Source organism: Procambarus clarkii, chromosome 50 (assembly GCF_040958095.1).
Source record: "Procambarus clarkii isolate CNS0578487 chromosome 50, FALCON_Pclarkii_2.0, whole genome shotgun sequence".
NCBI classification, from domain to species: Eukaryota; Metazoa; Arthropoda; class Malacostraca; order Decapoda; family Cambaridae; genus Procambarus; species Procambarus clarkii.
Window position 1 is genome coordinate 32,064,112 of NC_091199.1, and position 26,541 is coordinate 32,090,652.

At 38.5% G+C, this 26,541-nt stretch overlaps 1 protein-coding gene across 1 annotated transcript; it reads left to right on the forward strand.

Annotated features, from left to right (window-relative positions):
- On the forward strand, positions 1–26,541 carry LOC123756799 (Unconventional myosin ID). Its single transcript, XM_069303627.1, is given in 20 exon segments — positions 1–131; positions 1,599–1,794; positions 2,144–2,363; positions 3,459–3,674; positions 10,228–10,431; positions 12,239–12,443; positions 12,766–12,935; positions 13,539–13,648; positions 14,202–14,352; positions 15,235–15,393; positions 15,697–15,782; positions 16,543–16,705; positions 17,472–17,576; positions 17,578–17,639; positions 17,997–18,162; positions 18,773–18,928; positions 19,479–19,619; positions 20,104–20,252; positions 21,132–21,248; positions 23,028–26,541. Coding segments are annotated over 19 exon segments (2,994 nt in total). The 5' UTR covers positions 1–131; positions 1,599–1,660; the 3' UTR covers positions 23,308–26,541.

Below are 26,541 nucleotides of genomic sequence, written 5' to 3' on the forward strand. Positions count from 1 at the left end.
ACGATTGTTATTGTTGTGTTGCAGGTTTAATGGCGGGAAAATCTACACGTACATCGGGGAGGTGTGCGTCTCGGTCAACCCCTACAGGACGGTCACCTTCTACGGCAAGGACTATGTCAACCAGTACAAAGGTAAGTCACCCCTGTTAGGGGTGGAAGGGAAGGGGGTGGGGAAAGATAGGCGAGTTTTTTACCACAGACGTGGCCATACATTTACATTGGTTAATCAGCATATTTTTTTTTGTCTGTCTGTCATGGTTAGGGTTAGAGATCTGTTAAAATATATAGTTCAGTGCGAGTGGGAGGTATGCTGGATAAGGAAGTGGATAGGTATACATAGTTGGATAGGAAAGTGGGTAGATAGGTTGGATAGGGTTCGAGTAGGTCTACAAAACACATACAGGTTCTTCTCAACTGTAAAAGTTAATGCAACAATTAATTTCGGAAAAGATAGTGCTCTCGGAAAAGAGTTAAATTAAAAGCCACTTGAGTTTTCATAATTGTATTGCTGAGCCTGGCCTCAGGCCGGGCTTGAGTAGAAAAACAACTCCCAAAATTCCCTCCAGGGTATACTATGTTAGCTGTGGGCGTGTATTGCCTGTGGACGATATACATAGTGGTTCTATCGTAGCCTTCCCTGGTCAATACCTGGGCCAAGGTTTATCAAGCACTTACGAAAATTTTGCATCTTTCCCTTAATCATAGCGGCTTTGTTTATATTTATGAAACGGTATACGAGCTCCGAAGTAATACGAGATTGTTACAACAATAATAACCTTGAGTCGTGAAATTCCAAGCTTGTTAACTGCTTAATGGTTGTAAACAAAACGGGCATAATTAAGGAGAGCTATACAGGTATCGCCAGGGGTTGGGTCAGTCCTTGATGAATCCCGGGCCTGGCCTGTGAGGTTACTGGTCTTCATATACTGCGTGGTGGTGGTGGTGGCAGCGGCGAGGGGCACCCAACACTGCCACAAACTTCTCAAGTTCTCTCTTGCAAGATCTTACCGTAGTTCTTGTTAGGAGGCACTATAGTTACTGAAAGTGAAAGGTGCCCGAGAAGGATGGACAAATATAACTAAACACGAGGGTTATGTAATAGAATCGGTGCCTTAAGACGGAATAAGTTAAAGATAAAACAGGTAGTTTTTCCTAATGTACTTGTAATGCAAAGCACAGCTAATTAGAGGACTTTATGCGTACTGTAGGCTAATAGTTTTGAACCATCTGTAACAAGATCTATACGGGTAACTCTTGCAGTGGCCTATAATGAACACTAGACTCATGGTAATCCATTTTAGGATCCAGGTAGTACCAGGGTTCGTTCTCGACGCACACTCGAGAATTCCGGGTTCGAATCCCGGCTGGGACAGAAATGGCTGGGCACATTTCCTGTCTTCAATGCATCTGTTCACCTAGAAGTAAGGAGGTACTCAGGAGTTAGTCAGCTTATTGTAGGGTTGCATCCTGGGCGAGGTTAGTAATTTAGCCTTGGGGGAGGGGGGGGGTCTTTGATATAAGCCAAACGTGTATGAAAACACTCAGGCTTCCTGTCCCCTAACACAATGAACTATTAATATTATTATTTTGACTCGCCAGGTCGGGAGATCTTCGAGCGACCGCCGCACATCTTCGCCATCGCGGACGCGGCGTACAAGGCCATGAAGCGACGGGGCAAGGACACCTGCATAGTTATCTCTGGCGAGTCGGGCTCCGGCAAGACCGAGGCCTCCAAGATCATCATGAGATATATTGCTGCCGTTACCAATGTTGCCGGCCAGCAGGAGGTGGAGAGGTGAGAAAGGGAAGGAGACTGGCTTAAGGAAATTTAGGATATGGCTTGACCTAAGTACAAGAAACGGTTAAGACCATAGGAATTTGTAAGTGTTTTTAATATGCTGAGATATGACAGCCTTTCTTGATCAGTTATGATCAAAACATATCCTGTTAAGTTTAGGTATAATGTACACATTATACCTAATGCATTATCAAGCATTATCCTTTTGTATAATGTACACATTATGCAGTACATATATATTTTAAGTGTTCTTGGTTAAATCCCATCTTTGCCCTTATTTTAATTAAACAATACACTTGTCTATTGCTGTTGATTAAATTCATTAATCTACATTCATTTATTTTAGAGTGAAGAATGTTCTCCTGCAGTCGAATGCCATCCTTGAAGCGTTTGGTAATGCTAAAACCAACAGAAATGACAACTCGTCCCGATTTGGAAAATACATGGACATTAACTTTGACTTCAAGGGTGACCCAGTCGGCGGCCATGTCCAAAACTATCTTCTAGAGAAGTCTAGGGTTGTCTTACAGCAGCAAGGAGAGAGGAATTTTCACTCCTTTTATCAGGTAAGATATTTTTTGTCTCGCCTTTAATAATTATGTGAATACATGCAGTACATTTCAAAGATATGAATCGACATAATCGACTTGATAATGGTCCAGGACGGACTGAAACATTGTCGTCTATTCAGTTTCTAGTGTGTGGTTTGGTCAACACTTTCAAAGTACTCTTCTATAAAACACCAAATGCTAACCCTGTGTTTGCTTATATCTATACTGCTTTCCTACCTGCCAGCCAGCCTTTTACTGTGCCTGGTTTACTCATAAGTTCTTGGAACTTTAGGCAGGAGGAGGTATGGGGGGGGGGGTGTTTATGGTATAAAAGCATAAGAAACTGTAGTAGAAGAGTTGGCCCATTCAAGGCAACTTTTATTTACACCCACCCAAACTTATTCATATGCATGTCTAACTTTCACCTGAAACAATCCAGTCATACCATTTGTTAAATAAATCAACAATTATATTGCCTAATAAAATTTTACCTAGATTCTTTCTGTATCAAAATTTATCCAATTTGTATTCATTGTCTTGTGTTCTATTTGGGTTTATATATATAACACCTTATTAATATCCTCATTGTTACACCTCTTCATCCATTTGTATACTGTACTTCAACTATGGTACTTTCCAGAGAATTAATATCTTCATAAGAAAAGGTTTCTAATTCCTGGAATTAATTGTCATCCTTCTCTGTACTCGTTCAAGTGAATTTATGTACATTCTTTAGCATAGCTACAAAAACTAAACTACATATATTAAGACTTGGAAAATATGATTATCATATTTTCCAAGTTTTGGGATATTTGGGAAGAAATTTGGCTTAAATGGGCATGAATACTGCATATTGGAATGGAAAATGTTTGTACAGTAATTTGCATTTTTGTAAATGGGCTTAAATTGTGTTGTAAAGTTTGCAATTAGTAGTTGTACTAGTGATATAATTGGACAACATAAGAGTTTATCGTCTTTTACTAAAATGTCATGGTCATTAAGGTCTTTTGTCAACTATCTTTTCACATGTGACAGTCATAGGAAAGTATGTTAGTTGTATTGTGAGAAACATGTACCAAACCGTGTATTGTTTTCTATCAACTTGTGCAGGTTCTTTTCGGAGCAACAGATTCGGAGTTGTCACGCCTGAAACTGAAACGGGATGTCAATGCATATCACTTCATCCGTCAAGGTGGTACTCCCAGGGTAGACTCCATCGCTGACAAGGCTGACTACAAGACTTGCCAACAAGCATTTAAGACGTTAGGGTTCACACCTGACCAAATTGATGCTATTTGGCGAATCGTTAGCGCAATTTTACACTTGGTATGTATTGCTGGGCAAGTCTGAAAATGCAAGTCAGCATTTATGTTACTGTTTAAAGCCTTTTATCATCACTACCGCTGTTATTATTATTAACTAATATAATTCCTATTATCCACTCTCATGGGGCTGAGTGAGGTCCACCCCATAGAAAAAAGGAAGTAATGTACTGTAGCTAAAGATGGTCATAGATGTTGCAAAATAATGCTTGTTCATTCAAAATTTCTAACCTATATTGTATAGTTTTATGGATGAGCAAATACCATCACACTCCAACGCTCGACCATAACATGACCCATCATGTTTTGTATGACCAAGAGTGGCCTGACATTGCTCTTTGTGCAATGTTTTTCAACCTCATTCATTGTAATAAGCAATTTGCTTGCATACAGTACAGACATGCATTGTTGTATTTGTGTATGATTAGTGTTTGTACTTTTAAATTAATGTAATTACCTATGCTGTATTTTTTACTAGGTCAAATAGTTTTGGAGAACATAGTATAACATTTCATTAATAATTTGTTCTTTGTTGAAAGTTTCTTTGTTATTAAAGCTAACCTTACCTGGATCTTACTTGGAGGAGGTTCTAGGAATTCTTTTACACCCTGTGCCCAGCCTCGGGTGAGGCTCGACTTGAGACCTTGATCCAGTTGACTGTTGCTTGGAGCGACTCGCCGGCCGCTCCAAGCAACACTACAACATGGCGGTGGACCAACCGCTCCACTACAATGGTGGTTGGTCCAGCATATCTTGCCGGAAACTGTCTAATTTGATTATGCTACTTGAAACTACTGTTCTTCAAAACCATGAAACACTCCTAGTGAGAAATACAGCAAAGATAAATGATTACTTTAAATTGTATTAATAATTGTAATTCAATTATAGAAATCCAACAATATTATACCTGCATACATAAACTGTATGCACACACAAGTATACTGTGGTACAGAGCACCACTTGGTTTACGAACTTTAGTTATCCGAAACTTCCAGTTTCCCGATTGGGGTTGGGGAGTCATGTTACACGAACTAAGTTCGGGTAGAAAGTAGTCCGCCAAGCTTCATGCCGGCCGGGGTTGGGGTTATCCTACACGAACCAAGTTCGGGTAAGGAAGCGGTCAGACAAGCGTCGTGCCGGCCCGTGGTGGTGGGTGGGGGGGTGGGAGATGGTTAACTCAGTTTGCTCACTGACCGTTTCGGGCGCCGCCTGCTACCCTGTGACGTCACAGACTCACGGTCTATTGTTCCCATTGTTTGAATTTGTCACGAGACTGGAGTGTTCATTCCGTGACTTTGTTTTACATATCAGCACAATCAAGGAACATCCGTGCACCATATCGACTCCAAATGCACGCATTGTATCAGTGAAAGCATCTACAAGCGGGTTACATAAAAGAAAGAGGTCATGCAGTGATGACATTTGAGAAGAAAGTTGAAATAATTAAGAAGGTGGAGAGTGGTGTCCCGAGAAGTGTCGTGTGCGCTGAATATGGCATTAGTAAAAGTACTGTTTCTGGGGGGAGCCCCGTCGGCTCCCCGGACCTTTACCGGCTGATATGCTAATGTCAGACTTTGGCATCAGTCATGTGTATGGATTTCTAGGGCCTACCGTGGACCACGAGCCAGAACCTGGCCCCCTCAGAGAGGCAAGGGGAGCAATGGCCTATAGAAACCTCCGTGTGGTTGGAAGCATTCTATGTCTGCCATCGACCGGGTCAAGCATCCAGAAAGGTAAGCATTCCAAAACAAACCCCTATTCTGGTGAAAATTGCTACCTAAGCCGACCTAGTGGATACAACTCTTCAACAGAAAACAAGGAAACTAGTATGACGTCATACGTCACCGCGCCGCTGTCTGCGCAGCTCCCCCCTCCCCGGGAGGGGGAAGGGGAAGCCCCAGACCTCCCACGCCGGCTATCCACCCATCAGTTCTTCGGCTGATGCTATAGGCAATGGTTATGTGCTCCGGCTCCAGTGGTTGTTTCAGCACTGTACCTAGAGTGTGGTGTCTGTTTTCAAGGTGGTGCGTGAGCTGGGAGTGATTCTTCAGTACTCGGGCTGCGTGCGCCTAGGGTTCCCTTCCCTAGGTGCCCTGTAAGTACAGCCCTTGGGGCTTGGGGCCACCTTCCACAAGTTCCTTGGGTCCTGCCCCTACTTGGCCTTTTACTGCTTGGTTTTCGGCCGCTCTTTGTGTGCTCGGGTGTTCTGTCTCCCTTGTTCGCCTTAGAGTAAGGAGCAGTGTTTGCACTGGTGGGGCGCGGGGTACTGTGCAGCTTGTCTTTACCAATCATAGCGGCCGGCTCTGTTCCGCTTGGGTACGCTGTCCTCTTGCGGGGTTTTCTTTTTCTTTTTGTTTATCTACCTGGTGGGGGGGGGGGGTCTGCCTTCGATCTTGCCCCTTGTGTCCCTTGTGTTCTGAGTATTTTCTGGTGGTACCCCCTGCTAGGTCCCCGTGAGTGTACACGTCCCGGGGGTTCAGCTCTTAGAAAGTTGTTTGGTAGCTTTGGGTGCCGGTTAGCAGTACACTGCCTGGGATTACCTGAGCGCGAGTCCTCCTAAAGTAAACGCTCGGGACCCTGGGAAACCCCTGGGGGCGCGCGGGTCCGATGGATGTGACCACAGAGTCCCCCCCTCGCTTCCAGCGAGTTTGAGGGTTGCTCTCAACTTTTGTCTCTGGGTGACTCTCTGTTTTGCCTCCATCTGCTGCCTGTGGGGTCGGTGACACCTTTGACCCGGAGTCCTGCGAGTTTGGTTGCTCGTTGTGGCTCGGTTCCCCAGTTGTGCTAACAAAGCGGGTGCGGGCAGCAGGGGCGTTGCACTTGAGCCTTGGGGGTGGCAACGTTCTCGTGGTTTCCTCCCCGGGAGCCCCGGGGCTGCCCCGTTGTAGTTCGTTTTGGGACTTGGGGGTGTTGGTTGCTTCGGTTCCATCCACGCCCCCTTGTCTTTCCCCTGGTTCACCCTTCCTGCCTGCATCCGGTTCCTTACCGTCTGTAGGTTCGGAAAAAGAAAACCCCGCAAGAGGACAGCGTACCCAAGCGGAACAGAGCCGGCCGCTATGATTGGTAAAGACAAGCTGCACAGTACCCTGCGCCCCACCAGTGCAAAAACTGCCCCTTACTCTAAGGCGAACAAGGGAGACAGAACACCCGAGCACACAAAGAGCGGCCGAAAACCAAGCAGTAAACGACCAAGCAGGAGCAGGACCCAAGGAACTTGTGGAAGGTGGCCCCACGCCCCAAGGGCAGTACTTACAGGGCACCTAGGGAAGGGAACCCTAGGCGCATGCAGCCCGAGTACTGAAGAATCACTCCCGGCTCACGCACCACCTAGAAAACAGACACCACACTCTAGGTACAGTGCTGAAACAACCACTGGAGCCGGAGCACATAACCATTGCCTATAGCATCAGCCGAAGAACTGATGGGTGGATAGCCGGCGTGGGAGGTCTGGGGCTCCCCCTTGCCCCTCCCGGGGAGGGGGGAGCTGCACAGACAGCGGCGCGGTGACGTATGACGTCATACTAGTTTCCTTGTTTTCTGTTGAAGAGTTCTATCCACTAGTTCGGCTTTAGGTAGCAATTTTCACCAGAATAGGGGTTTGTTTTGGAATGCTTACCTTTCTGGATGCTTGACCCGGTCGATGGCAGACATAGAATGCTTCCAACCTCCTCTAATCTTACGTCTTACGTCCTCTAATTACTCAACACAAAGCTGCTATTAGGACAATATCCAATTCTGGCCCCAGACATCACTCGGTACCCCTACTTAAATCTCTGAATATGTTAGACATTAAGTCACTGCACATTCTCTCATGTGTATTATACATATATAAAACGCTAAACTATAATGCCAATCCTGATCTCAAAAGCTTCATAGAAGGTTGTATCAGAACCCATGAGCATCACACCAGAAATAAATACAGTTTTGATATTCCTAGAGTACGACTTAATCAAACTAGAAATGCTCTACAAATCAAGGGGCCCAGAATGTGGAATGACTTTCCCAACCATGTTAAAGACTGTACCTCTCTCAACCAGTTTAAGTTAAAAACGAAGCTATACCTAATAAATTCCCTGTAACCTACCTTACCCTTCTATTGTCAACCAATGTCTGTTTTTTTCTTTAAAGAGCGCTGTTTGTCGACATAATTGTATTTGTGCTGCTTTTTCATCTATGTTTTCATTTCTTGTTTTCATTCTACTCATTATGCTCAATTAGTATTAAGCTTGTCATTTAAGTTTATCATGCCCGAAACGCTTTGCGTAATAGTGGCTTTAGGCATTGTATGTACTAGCTATACCTATAAGTTAAACAATCCTTGTAAATATTTATTGTATGTATGTACCTTACCTAAATAAAATTGTATTGTATTGTATTGTATTGTATTGTAACCACACGGGGGTTTCTATAGGCCATTGCTCCCCTTGCCTCTCTGAGGGGGCCAGGTTCTGGCTCGTGGTCCCCGGTAGGCCCTAGAACTCCATACACATGACTGATGCCAAAGTCTGACATTAGCATATCAGCCGGTAAAGCTCCGGGTAGCCTCCGGGTCTCACCCAGAAAATGGCGTTTCATTACATTCAACGCTGCTTTTTTGATCTTCTTAAGGCTAAACCTATCATTTTTTACTATTTCTCTAGAAGTGAATGTGATAAAGAAATACGAAATAGGAAGGTAGTAAGTAAAGCAAAGGTGGAGAGTGTTGATAACGCAGTGTGGGAGTAGTACAAACAGAGACGTGAGGTTTGATGACGAAGAAGATAGTGGCAGGCTGGCTGCTCATGGAAAAGGCGCGTGAATTTCACCAAGCAATGAAAATTACTCAAAAGTGTGTATACAGTGATGGATGGCTCAGAAGTTTTAAAACCCTGCACTTTAATGAACCTAATGCTCAGGTTCATTAAAGTGCATGGTGAAAGACAATCTGCTGATATTGCTGGTGCTGATGAGTATGTAAGTAAATTTGCGGAGATGGTGCAGGAACAAAATTTATCTTCAGTGCAAACTTATAATGCTGATGAGACAGGTTTGTATTGGCGTATGCTTCCCACAGAAACGATGGCTCATAGTGGTGAGGACGATTAAGGTGGTTATAAACAGAACAAACAGAGAATTTCTTTGTTGTGCTGTGCAAATGCAGCTGGCATGCACAAATTAATATTACTTGCGATTGGAATTAGTAAAAACCCGAGGGCTTTAAAGTCAGCCAGTAATATATGTCGAGTGGTTTAATAAGAACTTTGTACCCGAGGTGAAGGAGCACCTGAAAAGTGTTGGTTTCCCACAAAACAGCAAAGTTGTGCTGCTGTTAGATAACAGTTCAACGCATCCACGAGGTGATGAGCTAGTAAATGGCAATATTATTGGAACGTTCTTGCCACCCAATACAACTTCAGTGATTCAACCCATGGATCAAGGAATAATTAAGAACCTTAAACACCACTACAAGAGGATGTTTGCCAGACGTCTTAATAATCAGCTTGGAACACTTAAGGACTTTTATAAAGTCTTCACAATAAAGTCAGCTATCTGGACTATTGCTAGTGCGTGGGATGAGGTAAAGCAGACAACACTAAGAAATGGTTGGAAAAACTTTGGCCCACGTCAAGTCTGTTTCCTGACGAAGATGACGAGGCAGATTTTGAAGGATTTGCGGTGAAGAAAGTTAGCGAGAAGAAAAAATTAAGAGAGGAACTCCTAGCCTATGTCAAGGGGATTTAGTCCCCTGAGCTGAGAGCAGAACTGGTAACTGAAACAATAGAAGATGACATCGATAGATGGATAGATTTTGATGAAGAAGCCCCAAACAATCGAAACATGACTAATGATGAAATTATAGAATTAGTATGTACAGCAAAAAAGCCAGACGAGTGCAATGAAGAAGATGGAGAGGAAGAGGAAGAGGATGAAGAAACGTTAAAGGAAAATTGTAATGTGGAAAAAATTCAGAATTTTTTTTAAGAAATTCTGGCATTTATGGACACGAGTAACAGCGAGTTTGAAATTAAGGACATGATGACTCAGTACAATTTGTATATGAAGTTTTTAAAAACAAGAGCCAAGGGAATGAAACAAATGTCAATTGCAGAGTCTTTTGCAATGGCTTCCAAGAAAGCTCGCATTGCATCACCTGCACCTGACTCATCGCATGTTGACCCAGTCAACCCAACAACTTCAGTCAACCCAAAAACTTCAGTCAAACCAACACCATCAACATCCACCACTACCTCTTCCATGTAAATAACTATGCTTCATCAACATCAGTCATCAACATAAGCAGATCAGAACTTCAATTATTGGTGAGTACAAACAAAATATGGTCGCATTTATGCTATGAACCTGTCGATTTTTCCCCTAGATTTTTTCACACATTTTTTTTATATTTTTCCTCCATTTCTCGTATACGAACTTACATGTTAACCGACGGGTCTCGTCCCCAAGGGGTTCGGAAACCAAGTGGTGCTCTGTACATACAATACTTCGTACATACATCTTCATTTAGTTAATAAAAATACATTGTGTATTGTCATTGTAATACAATATAAATACATCATCAGGGCAATATTGAATTCTCCTCTGGTGGAGACGAGACTCAGATCCAGAACCCCAAAGTTGTGCGGAACATTGCGGAGCTGTTGCACGTTTCTCCAGATGACGTGATTAAGGCACTGTGCCACAGGGTCATAGCGGCGCGGGGAGAGGTAATGGAGAAGCGTCATACAGAGAGTGAAGCCAACTTTGGTCGAGATGCCTTTGCTAAGGTAAGAATCTATACTGATTGGTGGGGACTTTGTGGTCAACTCCAAGTGTTAAATGGGGGACTACCTTATGCACTCAAATCCCCCCCAAGAGAGATTTTATTGTATTTTGATTTATATATATATAGTGTTTATTTTTCATGTACATAGTTGTTTAAGGGTTAATAGAGGAATGTGGCTTGTTGTTAACATTGTATTTGTCAAGTGTTTTCCTTGTTACTCGTTTCTTTTTAAAGGATCATCATGTTATGCAGCTATTGGCATAACTTTATATGAACTTCTTAACATTTTCATACTCTTATGGTTGTACATATTTTTATCATTAATATTTGGGCTATTGTACAATAAGTCTCTTTTTTTTTTTTTTTTTTTTATTCATATCACTTTTGATATCTTGTGCAGTGTCCCCCACACCGATTTATAATTGGAAGTACAGTGTGTCACCAAGCACACTCATGGAGCTGTACAGTCCACGTGAATGCAACACTCATGATAAGGTCTCTTCATTAGTCATAATTTTATTCCAACACTTCCTTCTCTTCATTATCAATTCCTCCTGTCATATATCTCGACCCACTCTTCTGTGCTCTTTAAGATGAGGTTAATTATTCCACCATTTTAAAACTTCTAATATTTACTATTTTCATGGCTATATGTCTGTTGATTGCTTTCCAAATTGTTAGCCATCCTTTCTTAATTCCTTGCACAGAACAAGAGAAGTGTGCAAGTAGTGTTACATTGTAGATGCAGTGTGGTGAGTATTACAAATGGCTACCACCAGTCTTCTGTCATTGTGGCATCCTATCAATTTATTCATATTCTGTTTATTTTCTTTCTAACATGTATATTGTAATCATTTCGCCTTTGGTGGGTCTTTCTCCAAGTACCATATATTGTTAGGTTAACTTTTTTAAATCTCATAACTTTCTTATCTGTGGTACTGGTCTCTTAGCAAACATGAGGACTTCTCTTTACTGCTTGTGCTTCACAAGGATGGGATTCGATGTGTACTGCGCGTTTTAGGGCTGACCTGATAAGAGCTATTTATGATGTTTCGAATGATTATTTATTTATGCCTCTAAATCCAATTCTTAACTCTCTCCAGTGTGTCATCAAAACTACAGCTCAGGCTGCGTGTAAAATAAGAAATTATTCTTGTTTTTTTATAGAATAGTTGATCTGTTCTCAAAAGTATGTAAATACTGTAGTTGTACCCTTATTCTGGCCTAGGCAGTGGTCAAAATTCCTTCTAGTATTTATTGGCATTATGTTTTCATGGGAGCCAGGCCCAAATAATAAATATGTATTTAAAAGTCAGAAATCTATGTGCAAAAGTCTAAAGAATATCCAAATATTGTGAAGACATTTGTAGTCTTAGGGAAGTATTACATTTATCACGTGACAATGCAGGACTAGGAGCTGAAGTTACCCTTACTCCAAATAATGTTGTGTCCTCCCATGACTACTGGGAGGTTATATTGGGCTTATTGTAACTATACAGGCACCTTTGATATTCAAATATTGATACAAAACAAAAAAAATCACGTGATGACTTCACTGCAGTAGAACTAGATGATCAACATATGTGACTGCACTTTGATGGTTAAGTTTGCCAATTATGCATAAATAGCTAATGATCTAAGCTTTAAAATGGCAATAAAACCAAATGTTATAAAATATTGGATTGACAAAGACTTGTTCAGGCCCCCCGTAAATTTTAATTTTTATCATTTGGTATTTCTTTTTAATGTAAATTAAAAATGTTTTACTCATTAGCATGAACACTGGCCTAAATGTCAATGCATTGCAGGCCATCTATGAAAGACTCTTCTCCTTTATTGTGGATGGAGTCAACAAGGCCATCGAGGTTCGTTACGAAGGCACAGCTGCTCGCTACAAATATAACACCGTCATTGGTGTGTTGGACATCTATGGTTTTGAGATCTTCGAACAGAACAGTTTTGAGCAGTTTTGTATCAACTATTGCAATGAAAAACTACAACAGCTCTTTATTGGTAAGTTTATATAATGAACAATTCAGATGAACCATGTTAAATACATTCATCATCTATAATTTGATTAGAATTAGCCTATTTATTGTTAGTTCTTGCAGAAGCCCTAGTTATGTTGGAGTTGCTCACAACCCCAGTTGAGAAATGCTGCTCTAATGGAAAACTCTTTACCATAAAACATTTTCCCTGTACCAATTACAATATAAACTTGAATTTTAACCTTCCCTGTTGATATACTCTTTCATTGCCTGTGCATTACAAATTTCTGTAATAGGACACTTGTAAAATATTAACATTTGCAAAATAAAGTATGCATTATCCCCAGAACTTGTACTGAAGCAAGAGCAAGAAGAGTACAAGAGGGAAGGCATTGCCTGGCAGAACATCGAATATTTCAACAATCAGATAATATGTGATTTGGTTGAGCAGTCACACAAGGGAATTATTTCAATCACAGACGAAGCCTGTCTCAATGTTGGTAAAGTCACAGACCAGGTAAAGTCACATAATATATTTTTATACTTGTGCTTTATCATCACTTTAAAGAATTAATGTATTTTTAATGATGCAATACTGTAGTATGTATTGTGCATTATAATATTGTTGAGAGTCAGAAGCTAGGAACTACATTATAGTTTTCAGTTTCATTGCTCATTTGATTGTGGTGTATACAAATACAGTAGATGTTATTTATCATGCAGGCTGGGTGGGTCACTGGTGGTCTCCTCAACTTGTGATTATAGGCGTTGCAACATTTTCATCACACTGCTCGGGAGACTGGTCCACTCATTAGTGGAAGCGAGACTCGGTTGGGAGGGGGTCATGCGAGCTATACTGTACTGTGTATGGGAATTGGTATGCATAATCATAGGTCTAATACAGTTTAAACTTTTTATTTTTCATAGTGTGTGTGTGTAGACTAAAAAAGTAATCAGTTTCTTCCAGTAGAGGTTTATTGTTCTGAGTAATGATTTGCTAGAGTTTTTATATCTAAATTAACTTAGCTTTCCAGTCCTTGTTGTGTTCTCTTCTTTATGGCATGTGCAGTTTGCTTGAAGGATTCCTTCTCCTGATGACTGCACATTTTCATATTCTCAGATGCTTCTTGAGGCCATGGAGAACAAATTAAAAGGCCACAAACACTTCACTACACGCAAACTCTCGCCAATGGACAAAGAGCTCAAACATGTGGAAGAATTCAGAATCAAGTGAGTAAAACTAAGACTTAATATGAACTTTACACTACACTACACTTAATATGAACATTGTGTGCATCAGAATGAGGCAAAGAAGAGCACAACTGAAATATTTTAACCGAGAAAGAGTATTTGTGCTCATTCTGGCTGTTCCGGGTAATACACCAATAAGCATTTTAGTAAATATAATGATGCACAGTCGAATCACTAATTTGGACATTCTTTTATGGTTGAAGATACTGTATGTAGATTAAAGAAATTTATTTCAAATTTCAAGATTTAAATGATACTGCCGAATGAATCTTAGGCATGCAAACAGGAAGCAAAGGTTGAATTACTATTTTGTGAGGGGCAAAATAATATAGTAGTTATGATTTCCTTTTCTTGCTAGTACTTCCTGCCAGATTATACAGTAGCTCAATTTATTTCAGTGTTCTCAGATCCAAAAACATCCGTACAAAGTCTCTTTGTCCATTTAGTTACCTTGCGGTGGTTCCGGGGGTTGAAAGTCCCTGTGATTGTCTCGTATTTTTTATTATATAATACCTGATTTTTAACTTTACAGACACTATGCAGGAGATGTGGTGTATAGCATCAATGGGTTCTTGGATAAGAACAAGGACACACTGTTCCAGGACTTCAAAAGATTGATGTACAGTTCGTCTGATCCTGTGATCTCCAATATGTGGCCAGAAGGTGCGCAGGACATCACTATGGTAGGTTTTGTGGGGAGCATCTAAGCTAAATTGAGTTAGAGGTGTAACCCTCAATGAAATCACAGGACCATGATGCACCTGTGAGAAAATATTGAGGCCATACAATGGCATTGATGCCCCATCCCTGGGGGAGTACAGTAATGTAATGTTGAAGGCCATGATGTATTCTAAGTGGTTTTAATTCAGTTTTATTGATCTTGTTGTCAGCTATGCACACTGTACTTGTTTTTGTTTATTAGGTGTTGACATGTGGGTGAGAGGGTGTAGTACGATTAATTTTTACACCAATTTATATCTGCTACCATGTTGAATAGCCTTTCAGGCTGGCTACCTTTTTTTGATCATTATTTATAGTATAATATTTCAAGACTGCATCTTTAGAATGGCATAAAACTTGAAACACTTGTGTATGGTAATAATGCAGAGCTCTGTATTAAGCAGTGTAGATCAAAAATGGCCTTTTTCTGACATACGAGACATCTTTGCCTCCATACAATGTTATGGCAATACTTGATAGATGATCTTTAAACTTACTGGTGACATTGCACTAAATGAGCTAAATATAAAAAAATAGAATAGTCTCAGTTGAAATGGTATTCTGAGTTTTTTTTACAATGACAATTAATTGCAATTATTTTTAGCATATTTGTGAATCACTAAATTGGTCACAAGATTTGCTTAAAATGTTTATACATATGGCTTAGGTTTATATTATATAATTCAATTTTGTCATGTACAGTATTTCCCATTAGGCATTTTGAGTAATACATTACCAAGTTTCATTTTAGTAAAATAATAAGTGTATTTGCAGGCCTGAATGTTGCACATGATTTTCAAGCCATGCAGAACACTTTATTTAATGAAGCACAAATTTACTTGCAGACAACAAAACGTCCCCAAACAGCAGGAACTCTCTTCAAAAATTCAATGGTTGCTCTAGTGAAAAATCTTGCCAGCAAGGAGCCATATTATATTCGCTGTATCAAACCCAACGACCAGAAGTCTCCTGTAATCTTCGACCAAGAGAGAGTCATTCACCAGGTGAGGTTGTATATTTGTGCTCTAGTTGCTCGTTACTCACTCGTGCATTTACCTGGATTTATCTAGAGTCAGTTCCGAGGGTACCTCTACTCCACAAGCACAACCTGGGGCCAGGCTTATACCGTAATAACAAGATCTGTGTATAGCTGTTACTTTTACATTTTATGCAATTTTGTACTAATGAAGGAAATGTGAACTGTGGAAGAGTATTGATGCATATGTTTCAGTTCTACAAGTTCACATGTGTTTGTAACTGATAACTGAAGGATACTAATGATTAATAAACAATCTTGCCTCTAACAGGTAAACTATCTTGGTCTAGTGGAGAACTTAAGAGTGCGAAGAGCTGGATTTGCATACAGGCAGAGTTATGATCGCTTCCTCAGGAGGTAAGTTTAATCAGTTATTCTAGTAAAGTATTTCATTAGCTATAAATTCAAATGTAAGCATAAAAAATAAGTGTTAGTGGCTTTTTAAGACTGCATTTAATGACCAAAATCTATACATAAACAACTCATTGTATCTTTTGATATATAAATTGGAATAAATAACTGCAGAAGGATGCTAGGATAATAAATAACATGCTATGGCAAATAAACCTGATAATGGTCCAGGACTGACCGAAACGTTGTCGTCGTCTCTTCACTTTCTAGTGTGTGGTTTGGTCAATATTTTCCAGTCATGTTATTGTGACTCATCTGCATGCTATAGCAAAATTTGGAAGATTTTAATGGCTGAAAATCTAGACAACAACAATTATTCTTGAGAGGACAAGACCACTAAAGTGTCTGGAGGCAGAGTTTAAGTGCTCGAAGCTTAAAACGTAATCTTGTGCCATGTTTGATTTTTCAACAAGCGTTATAGGAGAGCTTATTCAATTTGCTTAATAAATGTTACTTTTATATGTAGTTCATTGTCATGTATGTTTTGAAAGCTGATTCTTAAGGTATAAAATTCATATAGCTTAGCAAAAATAGGAATGGGGTCATATTTTTTGTTAATTTTGTTAATCTTTATATTGTTATATTTTATAATTGTTTGATTATTGTTTTTATGTAATGCTATTACTGTACTGTATTAATAGTAATCATACCTTCATGAATAATAGATGAAAATGGATTGACGTGTTTTGTTACAATTATGTTTCAGATACAAGATGATCTCTCAGTACACTTGGCCCAACTTCCATGGTGGTACAGACCGAGAGGGTACCAAGATCCTAGTAGAGGAGCAGGGCTTCACCAATGACGTCAAATACGGCAACACTAAACTCTTCATTCGCTCTCCCCAAACACTCTTCGCTTTGGAACAGGTATCGGTTATTTTTTAATAAAGAATAATTATTTTTGACAGGTCTGCTTGATATAATTTTATATTAACAAACTATTATATAATTGTTTTAATAATTGGGGACGACAGGATTAGATAATTTATTAGCGACGTTTTATTAGGCTACAACCGAAAGGTCCCCAGGATTGATTCTGACAGCAGGACAGAAGTGTTTATGTAGTTTCCTTTCACCTGATGTATCAGTTCATCTAACAAATACATATCTGAAGAGTTGGGCAACTTTTGTGGGCTCCATCCTGGAGAAGGTCAATAATTGGCCAAGGGGAGTCCTCAGTAATTACAGGCGGCCTGTCGCAGACTTCGGGAAGCCAACCCATGCTAAATATTCTCACTTGCTAACTATTGCACGTGTCCACCCAAATTATTTAGCCTGAACAAATATTGAATCAAGAATTTTCTGAATGGTAGCTGTAAATTTTTAAATATAGCCGTGTTAATGACAGTGTGAAGGTACTACACTGTAACTGTATAAACAAGTGAATGTGATATAGGCTGATTGGTTGTACATGAAAGAGAAATTACTGTAAAAAAGGAAGTTCTGATAATTTTCCCTGTTTTAGATTATTTCATTTTGAAACTTCCTAAACATGATACGTTAGTATAAATTTATTTCGTTATTATAACAATAATGGATTAGGACTGTAATGATTATCAGTGCTTGAAAAAATGTACTGTATATGGTTTAATTTATGCTTTAATAACTATGCTCTCTGAATTCTCTCTTATAGGGAAGAGCAAAACTGATCCCAGGAATCGTAATTTTCCTGCAAAAAATGTGGCGTGGAGCCATTTGTCGGATGCACTACAGACGCATGTGTGCGGCCATCACCATTCCTGCGACACTACAGGCTCTACAAGATGCGATCCTACATACTCGAGCTCAACAGAGTATTTAGGTGAGTCTTTTGGATTGAGTATTGGTGTGTTTGGCATTTATTGTATACTAAATACTGTTGGTTCAGATTGTCAAGTATCAAGTAATAAACGTTGCATTGGATTTTTAGAATACAAGTACAGTTTAAATATTTTAGGTCCTTGTTTTAGTACAGTGCCATTAAAAAAACAGCAGTATTTGATTTCATAATTGGGCAGTGGGGTCAGTTTTTTAAACATTGTATCAGATTTAATAGAATAGAATTGAATTCTATTCTATTAAATCTGATATAATGTTTTATGTAAATCTTATGTAAGGCCATAAGAGGAGGATAAGGAATGAAAACGTACAAAATACTATTGCAAGTTTGTTTCATCAGAAATGTGAGGCAAATGCAGGACTTCGGTAAGCATGTGCGATGGCCCGCCCCTCCCCTAGTGTTACGCTCGACAGTGTCTGATTTTCAGAGCATACACAGCCGGTGGAGGGCTCACATGATCCTCTCTAATATAGACAAGGCAGAATGGCCTCAACTTCGCATCAAGGTAATCTATTTATACTCATATTTGTTAAATTGGTGTAACTTGGGGTGGTGTGTGTTGATGCTTGACCCGTACTGGTTAGCCTAGGGTTACTGTAGGTCTGCAGATAACACGGTCAGCACCATTTTTCTCAATCATAAGTATATTTTACCATGTTCTTTGTTGTTAAAGTGAATCAAATATTTCTCAGTACAAGCGTGATTATGAGCACAAATTCCTGTTTTAGCAATTATTCACCTTTGGTATTTAAATTGATCAATTATTTTTTATCCTTAACGGTTCAGCTTTGTTTCACGCACACCTTTACCTTCTTCCTCGACTTCCGTAGCTTAATTTGTGTTCACATTCAGTTTGAACAGTGTTCTCACATACCTCAATTACATTTTAACATTAGTGAGATGGTAGCCCTCAGGTAATTAGTCTATATAACTCTCTTCACTCTTGATAAAAGAACTACATCATCTGTATCCATAATACTTGGTGTATATATATATGTATATAAAATCTACCATCAATTTCTTAAACAAATTTTGAATATGGCAGATAATCTTTTTATAAATACTTTTATGGGTTCAAATTTGCCTAAATATATAATAATTTTGGTTTATGACAGGTCATTGCTGGAGATGCTTTGATGGGTAAACGAGTAGATTGGGGTGTGAGGGAGAGCTGGGTGGGCAACTACTTGGCAACTACAAAAGAGAATCCTGAAGCTTCAACCTTTGAGTCTGCCGTCAGAAACATGCGTAACAAAGATGGATTCAGAGAGGTGAGTGTACGGGCTTCAAGCATACGAAATAGTGGTGGTATAAAACGGAGGGTGTGGTGGTGGGGAGTATTGAACAAGAGAAAGATGGAACAAGAGGAGTGTGTGGAAGATGGGGAGGGGGGGGTGTGGAAGAGGAGGAGGCAGGCTGGTGTGGAAGAGGAGGAGGGGGGTGTGGAAGAGGAGGAGAAGGAGGGGGTGTGGAAGAGGAGGAGGAGGGGGTGTGAAAAAGGTAGTGGTGAAAGAAGAGGAGGAGGATGATTGGGGGTGAAAGAGGAGGAGCAGGAGAGGGTGGAGATGTATGAGAACAAAAAAGTGGTGCACGTGTGTATGATAATATATACAGTACTGTATACATATAAATAAATACAGGATTGTGGGAGACTCTTTATTAAAGAGTCAATAGAATGTCTTAAGTAGCATCTTCTGCAGTGCATGTTGGAAGCATGGCTTGTGATAGTGAATGGCTTGGAATAAAGATGGGGATATCAGTATAGTAACGTGCATTATTGTGGCTCAATCGTTTAATATACAATGTGTGTTTTTTTTTTAGGTGTTGTTCTCCAGCTTGGTGAGAAAGATTAATAAAAAGGACAAGATGGCAGAGCGTGCAATTATGCTGACAGACAAACAGATTTACAAGTTGCACAGCAAGACTTTTAAGCCTCTCAGATCACCCATTCCCATTTTGGAGGTACAGTATCAGTGTGTTTTGTGGACAAAGGACAGGAGCTGCCAACAAATTGTTAGAGGAATTGCCAGTCAAGGAATTCAGTTTTAATTAGGCATCGTCTGTATCAATTAATACAAATGATGTTTTACTAGGTGAAGAGTTTCGTTAGTAAAACTTGGTTGGTCATGAAGGCTTGTCCTTGACTGATGTTCGTGTTGAACTGATGGCATTTAATACAGTTGTTGTTGTTTTGTACTGGTGCTCTTTTTAAATAGGTGTATATATATAATGCCTAAATTTAGCCATTAAAATTTTCATCTATTTTGTCAATATGTATCACCACTTTAATTATATCTTTCATTAAATTTGTTTACTAGCTAAAACTTTAACAATTTGTATGAGTTATGAATAAATCTTATAATGCTGGCTCTGACTTCTTAGTTTGATTTGTATTTTTTAGTAAGAAGCTTAATTCTACTTGGGTTGTTGCCCTGTTCCATTACAGGTGAGCGGAGTGAGCGTCAGTCCTGGTCAGGACCAGTTGGTGATTATCCACTTAAGAGGCGGCAACGATCTAGTTATCTCCCTCTCATCACAATCCAATGCTAATCGTGTTGGAGAATTAACAGGACTCCTCCTCAGACAGTATCAACTGTAAGTGAAAACCATACTGGCCCTTATTAGTTTGAATTGTTTAAACATATTTTCTAGAGGGGTCTTGCCCCTGTTCACTTTTTCCCATCACCACTCTTTCCCCCCCCCCCCCTGTCCAACCACTTGAGCTGGACGGTAGAGCGACGGTCTCGGCTTCATGCAGGTCGGCGTTCAATTCCCGACCGTCCAAGTGGTTGGACACCATTGCCTGCTCCCCCGTCCCATCCCAAATCCTTATCCTGACCCCTTCCAAGTGCTATATAGTTGTAATGGCTTGGCGCTTTCCCCCCTGATAGTTCCTTCCCTCCTTCCCCTCCCTTCCCCCCCTCCCCCTTAAAATCCCCCATATCTTTCCCTTTTCCCCCTCTTCTTCCCATCTCCCCTCTTCCAACTTCTTCCCCTCTCCTTCGCTCTTCACCCTCTCCCACCTTTAAAACTCTATGGAAAACACATCTCTGATCCAATTTCAGACTATGAAAATTGCAGAGGGGTCACTATGGATGCTGATATTTGTTAAAGGGTGTCACTGGAGCTGACTTCAACTTGCCTAATACACTAATCTATCCCCCATGTGGCATCTTGGAAAGTTGAGTGAGGCTAGCTGCAACCTTCTGGCCTCCTACTTTAAATATACTCAGACTAAGACATTCTTTTTCATAGACATTGATTAATTCAAATTAAAAATATGTTCATAAATATTTGTAGTTATAATTAATTTACACAAAATTGCAGTACATTTATTTATTTATAACAATTATGATCTCTCTTGAAATCATAAGTGATTTATATATTTTTTCTATGAAAATATGACTAGCATATTGTTGGGTGTCGATACAAAGATTTGCAATGTTTTTTGTCATGAATGTTTCTCTCCAACAGTCTTAACCGCTCAGAATTGCGTGTGGTAGTGGGTCCGACTCTGCAGTGCATGCTAGGCAGCAAGTCCCGAGTGGTGGTGGTTGAGGAGAGTGATGTTAGCACGTTTGCTGCATTTAGGTAAGTATACTTTTTTTCTTAAATATTTATAACTCTCCACAGCATGGAAGTTGGAAACTGGGTTATGATAATGTATAAATGTACAGTATATATAAGTGTAATCCTCACTCTAATGAATTCCTAGAGGGGGTCCGAATAGGTTATATTTGGTACAAATTGTTCAGTGTAATACACAAATGTTCCATTAAAATGAGGATTGTTCATCCAAACCATCGGTGAGGCCAAGCGTCCTGGGGGTGGCTTTGTTAATATCATCCACGACTGACCTAATCAGAGTGTGAACTATTGAACTTAAAAATCCACTTAAAAACTTTTAATCAAACTCAAATATGACATAATTTACAAAATTATATTGTAAAATAATATATACACAAAATATTCACAAAACAGTCAAAAGTGAATATTATTGTTATCCTGCGACATGTTGTCCTGCTACATGTTCATCATGGGGTCATGAATTTTAGTTCAAATATAAAATTTCAATATAAAACATAATTTTTGGTTAATACGGCAAACTATTGTACAAGTACTGTACTGTATTGTCACTCGACAAAAATTGGAAGATATACATAAAATTAAATTTAAGATATAAAGGTGGTTCCAAGCGTGTGTAGTCAGTACACACATACATACACCATTGCTGGTTGGTGACTTAGTCAGAGATGGTATTGTCAATTATTGCATTATCATCACTGTAATTTGCCTGATTTATTAGCTACATGTCTTACTGGAGCATTCATCATGCTGAAGATGTTAAATGAAAATGCATTTCAGCTTTTTTATCGAGTGTAAAAGTGACGACAATGGCTTGTGCTGTAAGCTACCTCCTGGCATGATGAAGCAGCCATCAGCTGATTAGCACACCAGAGGCAGGATGATAGTGGATGCCCCCAACCCCCTCCCTTCTTCCTTACCAGTTTGATAAGAAAATTCTATAATTTCACATGCTTGGTTTCAATACCTGCTTAATACATGCTTGTTGGAGTTTTGGGAGCTCTTCTTCTCCCCCTCTCCTCTTCTACTTCTACTTGATTTGTGAGAACTACTCTCAAGTTTATTTGTGATAATAATAATGATTTTATATCACAATAATCGATCACAATAATGTTATATCACAATAATCACAACGATCACAATAATGATCGTATATTTAATTTTCATACTAAATTTTGGGCAAATAATTGATCTATCATATGCTATATTAAAAATGAAGATTGCATAATAAAAAAATTTTGGTGAATATATTGAGACTGGTTAATGAGTAAATCCTTGTCATTATGTTAATATTAAGTTAATATATTAATATTAAGTTAATATATTGATCCCCTGTGTGCAGTTTTGTTTATTTTCAAATACAGTAGTATTGAAAAGACCTCATTTTATTTTGGCAAAAATATTATATTTTGCTTTTTAAGATTGCAAAAAGTGACACGGCATCTAGTACAATAAATGAACAGTTGCCAGCCAGGCTCCAACTCATCAAAAACATCATATTTACTTGGTTAATGCCAGACTGTATCCCAGCATTCAATACTGATGATTGCTTACAAAATGTTGGTAGCATTTGTAATAGTAATTCCTATTTTATGAGTACATGGCCATCATTTAATAAGTATAGTACATCTTTTCATATCTCTTTACAACAAAACTTAGTAATGCATGTATCTAATACTGTATCAGTATGTTTTGGAATTCCTATTTTGCTGTGTTTCACTTCATATAAATGTGTCTTTCTACAGTAGCTAGTGGGTATTTTAGTATTGGTTCTTTCAATAACAGGAAAGGTACCAAGCGTGGCGACATGGTGTACTCATGGCCGATCTCCCTCAACAAGGAACTTCCTCCACCAACCAAAACACACGGCAGACAACCTCCTCCGCCACCACCTTCTCGTTCTGCTGGAGCTAACAGCTATGGCAATGGGAATGGTTATGGCCATGGCAATGGAAGTGTTCCTGGCAATGGACACATCAAGGACAATGGCTACACAAGCACCAGCAACAGCTTCATTCATGGAAATGGAAATAGTCGTGTTTATGCAAATACTGGTAGATATTAGTTCCGATCAAAAGAATTAACTGATGTGCTTTAATAAATTATCGAAATAGAGATTTATTAGTTAGAGCAGAGATAGTGAATGCGTGCCTTACTTGATAGTGCTCGTAACATATTGTGTGCTAGAGATAATCAACTGATACAATTCTATATATTCTTGTATATTTTCTCTGCAACCATACAGATAATGGCAATGCATTTTTCACATTCATTAAGTAGTTTGCATTTAATATCATCACCATTCATTTCACATGTTAATAATAGTCATTCTTTTTAATTCATCTCATATCTCTTGATACCATAATCTGCTTTACTCTTTCTTGCTTCATAAACGTTTTAAGTAATGCCTTGTGAAATCTGTCTGGTACAATAGCTTATAAAATATTTAATAAAATTTCTACTAAATATTAATATGCAATACTTCCGTATCTTCAGATTTAAGGGTTTTAGGTACATATTATACTTGTTTTCCAGTGCTTTGTATATTATTATTTCTACTACATATCTGACTTTTTTGATTCTTAGTTTAAGAAGGCCATCCTATTTTTTATATAGGGTGAAGCTTTTCATGAGCATAATATTTTTCGAGACTTCAGCCGAGTTGTCATGGGTTTCATATGATGAGATCGTTAGTGACAGAGAGGCAGCATGAGCTATGGTATTCATGTTAAAGCTGAAGTTAAACCACTTGCTGGTTTTAATTTGTTTAGTTTTGTCTTGAAGGTTTGGTCACTATTCTTCTTCATATTAGCATGAATAAATAGCTTGTTGCCTTATTGTTCGACCATGATTCAACCTTTGGTTTGAAGATCAGAACATCTTTTCTTATGCTTCTGTTCATTGTGGGATAGTAACTTATAAATTAGAGCACCCTACCAATGAAAATGGAATATAATGGATTATAACAAGAAAAGGATAACCTGTACAGGTTGTGTATGTTGGGCAAGATATAGCATTAACTTGAATAAATTGTCATTAGTTGTCATATCAACTACTGTCAGTTGTCAAACTGTCATGTCATCCACTCATAACTGAGTAGATAGAGGTTCTGCCTCACACACATGAGGTCCATGGTTCAAGTCTCCTAAAGCCCAGGTGAATGAAATTAACTTATATATTATCAAATAATTTTATGGATTCAAATATTCTCTGAAGTTTGGATAAATAGAATGCTTCAGTTTTCCTGTTTATCACATACAAGATGTCTCGTTAAAATATATAACTGTAAATAAGTAAAATGATTTAAATATAATTAAGATTCTTATTCTGTCTTCATTTCTGATGCCTTGTTATTCCTGGGAAAACTTCTTCAATGGGAGTTAGGCTGTATACAGAAGAAAAGCTCCTTGTTATTCCTATCCAAACACAACCTTTTAGCTTTTTCTATTGCCCTCAGTGTTAGAATTTCTATTTGTGATTATTTTGTACTGTGCTTTTATCAAGAATGAGTCCGAAACAATTTATTTTTAAATAAAACAAATTGATTAATCTAGAACTAATCGACAGGGAGACCTATCACGTAATGAATGATGTGTGGAAATTTGAGGCTATCTCACTATAGATCGCAGTAAGTAATTGTTCAAAAGATTCTAATAAACTATAAAGTTGTAAATATGACTGACTGGTACTTCTGCCAAGATCTATCTGTAGCATTTTAGAGAGGCAACCATTGTATATAATTATGAGACTACAATATGTGGAAACTGCAGAAGAGGAAAATTTGTGTAATGTTCCTACAATCTTGATCAGATAATGTAGTGATGCTATAATAAGCTCATTCCAAGAGGTGTTCAGTCAAATTGCCTAGTTATCTTTATGTACTTGAGAATTTATCCTTGAAATATATCATACATATTTTATCAACTGGACAACATAGCCAGTTAATAACATGGTAGATGTTCATCCCTTAAAGAATAGCTTCATTATGGTGGTAGAGAAAGTACCTTTGCAACAAACTTGAAATTTATTTAGCCCTTTTAAAGATTAATTCATGAACATTGCACAATGATTTGAGACTGTAGAAGCACATTTTTTCAGATAATTAGTGGAAAAGCAATGTCTGAAGTTTTACTGCCATTGTGTTCAGAGTACCACTGAAGAAAGAAACTTGTTTCTACTAAACAACTAAAGTTTTGTTTTGTATTGTTTACTTTAGTTTCTTCCAACTAAAGAAGGCTGTTGGAAGAAACTACAGTAGTGGTGCAATCATGCGTTTCAGCTGAAACGCATGATTGTATACTGTATGGAACTGTATACTGTATGGAACTATATTTACTAGTTGTGCCATTGTATTGGGTGTGTAATTTGTTCTGAGTGTAGAGATATTTTGTATACTGTACATACATAGAAATAGTTATTGTCTAGAGTTTTCTTGCCATACAGCAAGAGTAATCCATTTTATTTCAAATATTATTGGGGTGGGGAGAGGGTTAGTATTTTTGTGATATACTCTGATAATTCTGTGCTCGTGCACTATTGACGTATATAGTTTATATTTTTGCAATAACAGTATATTTGATGATCAGTGAGGTATAGAAAGCATAATCAGTGTTTAGACAATTGTTGAGTATTTTTAGATATGATGTTAATTTTCTATATTGCCGTATTTTTATTTTCACGATTCATATCCAGGCTGTTAAATTATTTGATTTGTTAATTTTGAATAACTGCATTGTTTACAATAATGCTGCAAGTTCATAAATTAAATATAAAATGCATAAACAAACATTCACTGGCAAGTATACAACCAAATATATATGTAAATGTCAAATAATATAACATTATAACTGTTATACTTATAAGGCAAGCAAAGAAAGTCATCATTGCTTATGCTTGATTGCCTTAAGTAAATTGTATTATTTTGTTAACACTGTCCGTTATTTACATTAATGGTGCCAGTGATTTTTAAGTTATTTCTTCCGATGGCTAAACTTCTAATTTGAAATGCTTAACAAATATTACTTAAATCTTGTGTATTTTTTTTTTTTAACCACTTTAAAGCACATTTCAATATAAAGTAAGATTTTATTCTTGTTATTTGGCTAAGTTTTACCGTGTAGCTGGAGGAGATTACTGCCAGTTGCTGCTATTGCTTCACATGATGCACCCTGCAAGGGCATTACGATCCCTTGACAATTTGTTAACGAGACAATTTAAATTATTCTGCATTATGAGTACTGTAATAGTTTGTTGTAATTTTGTATATTACATGAATATTTATGAATAAAATGTGTACTTC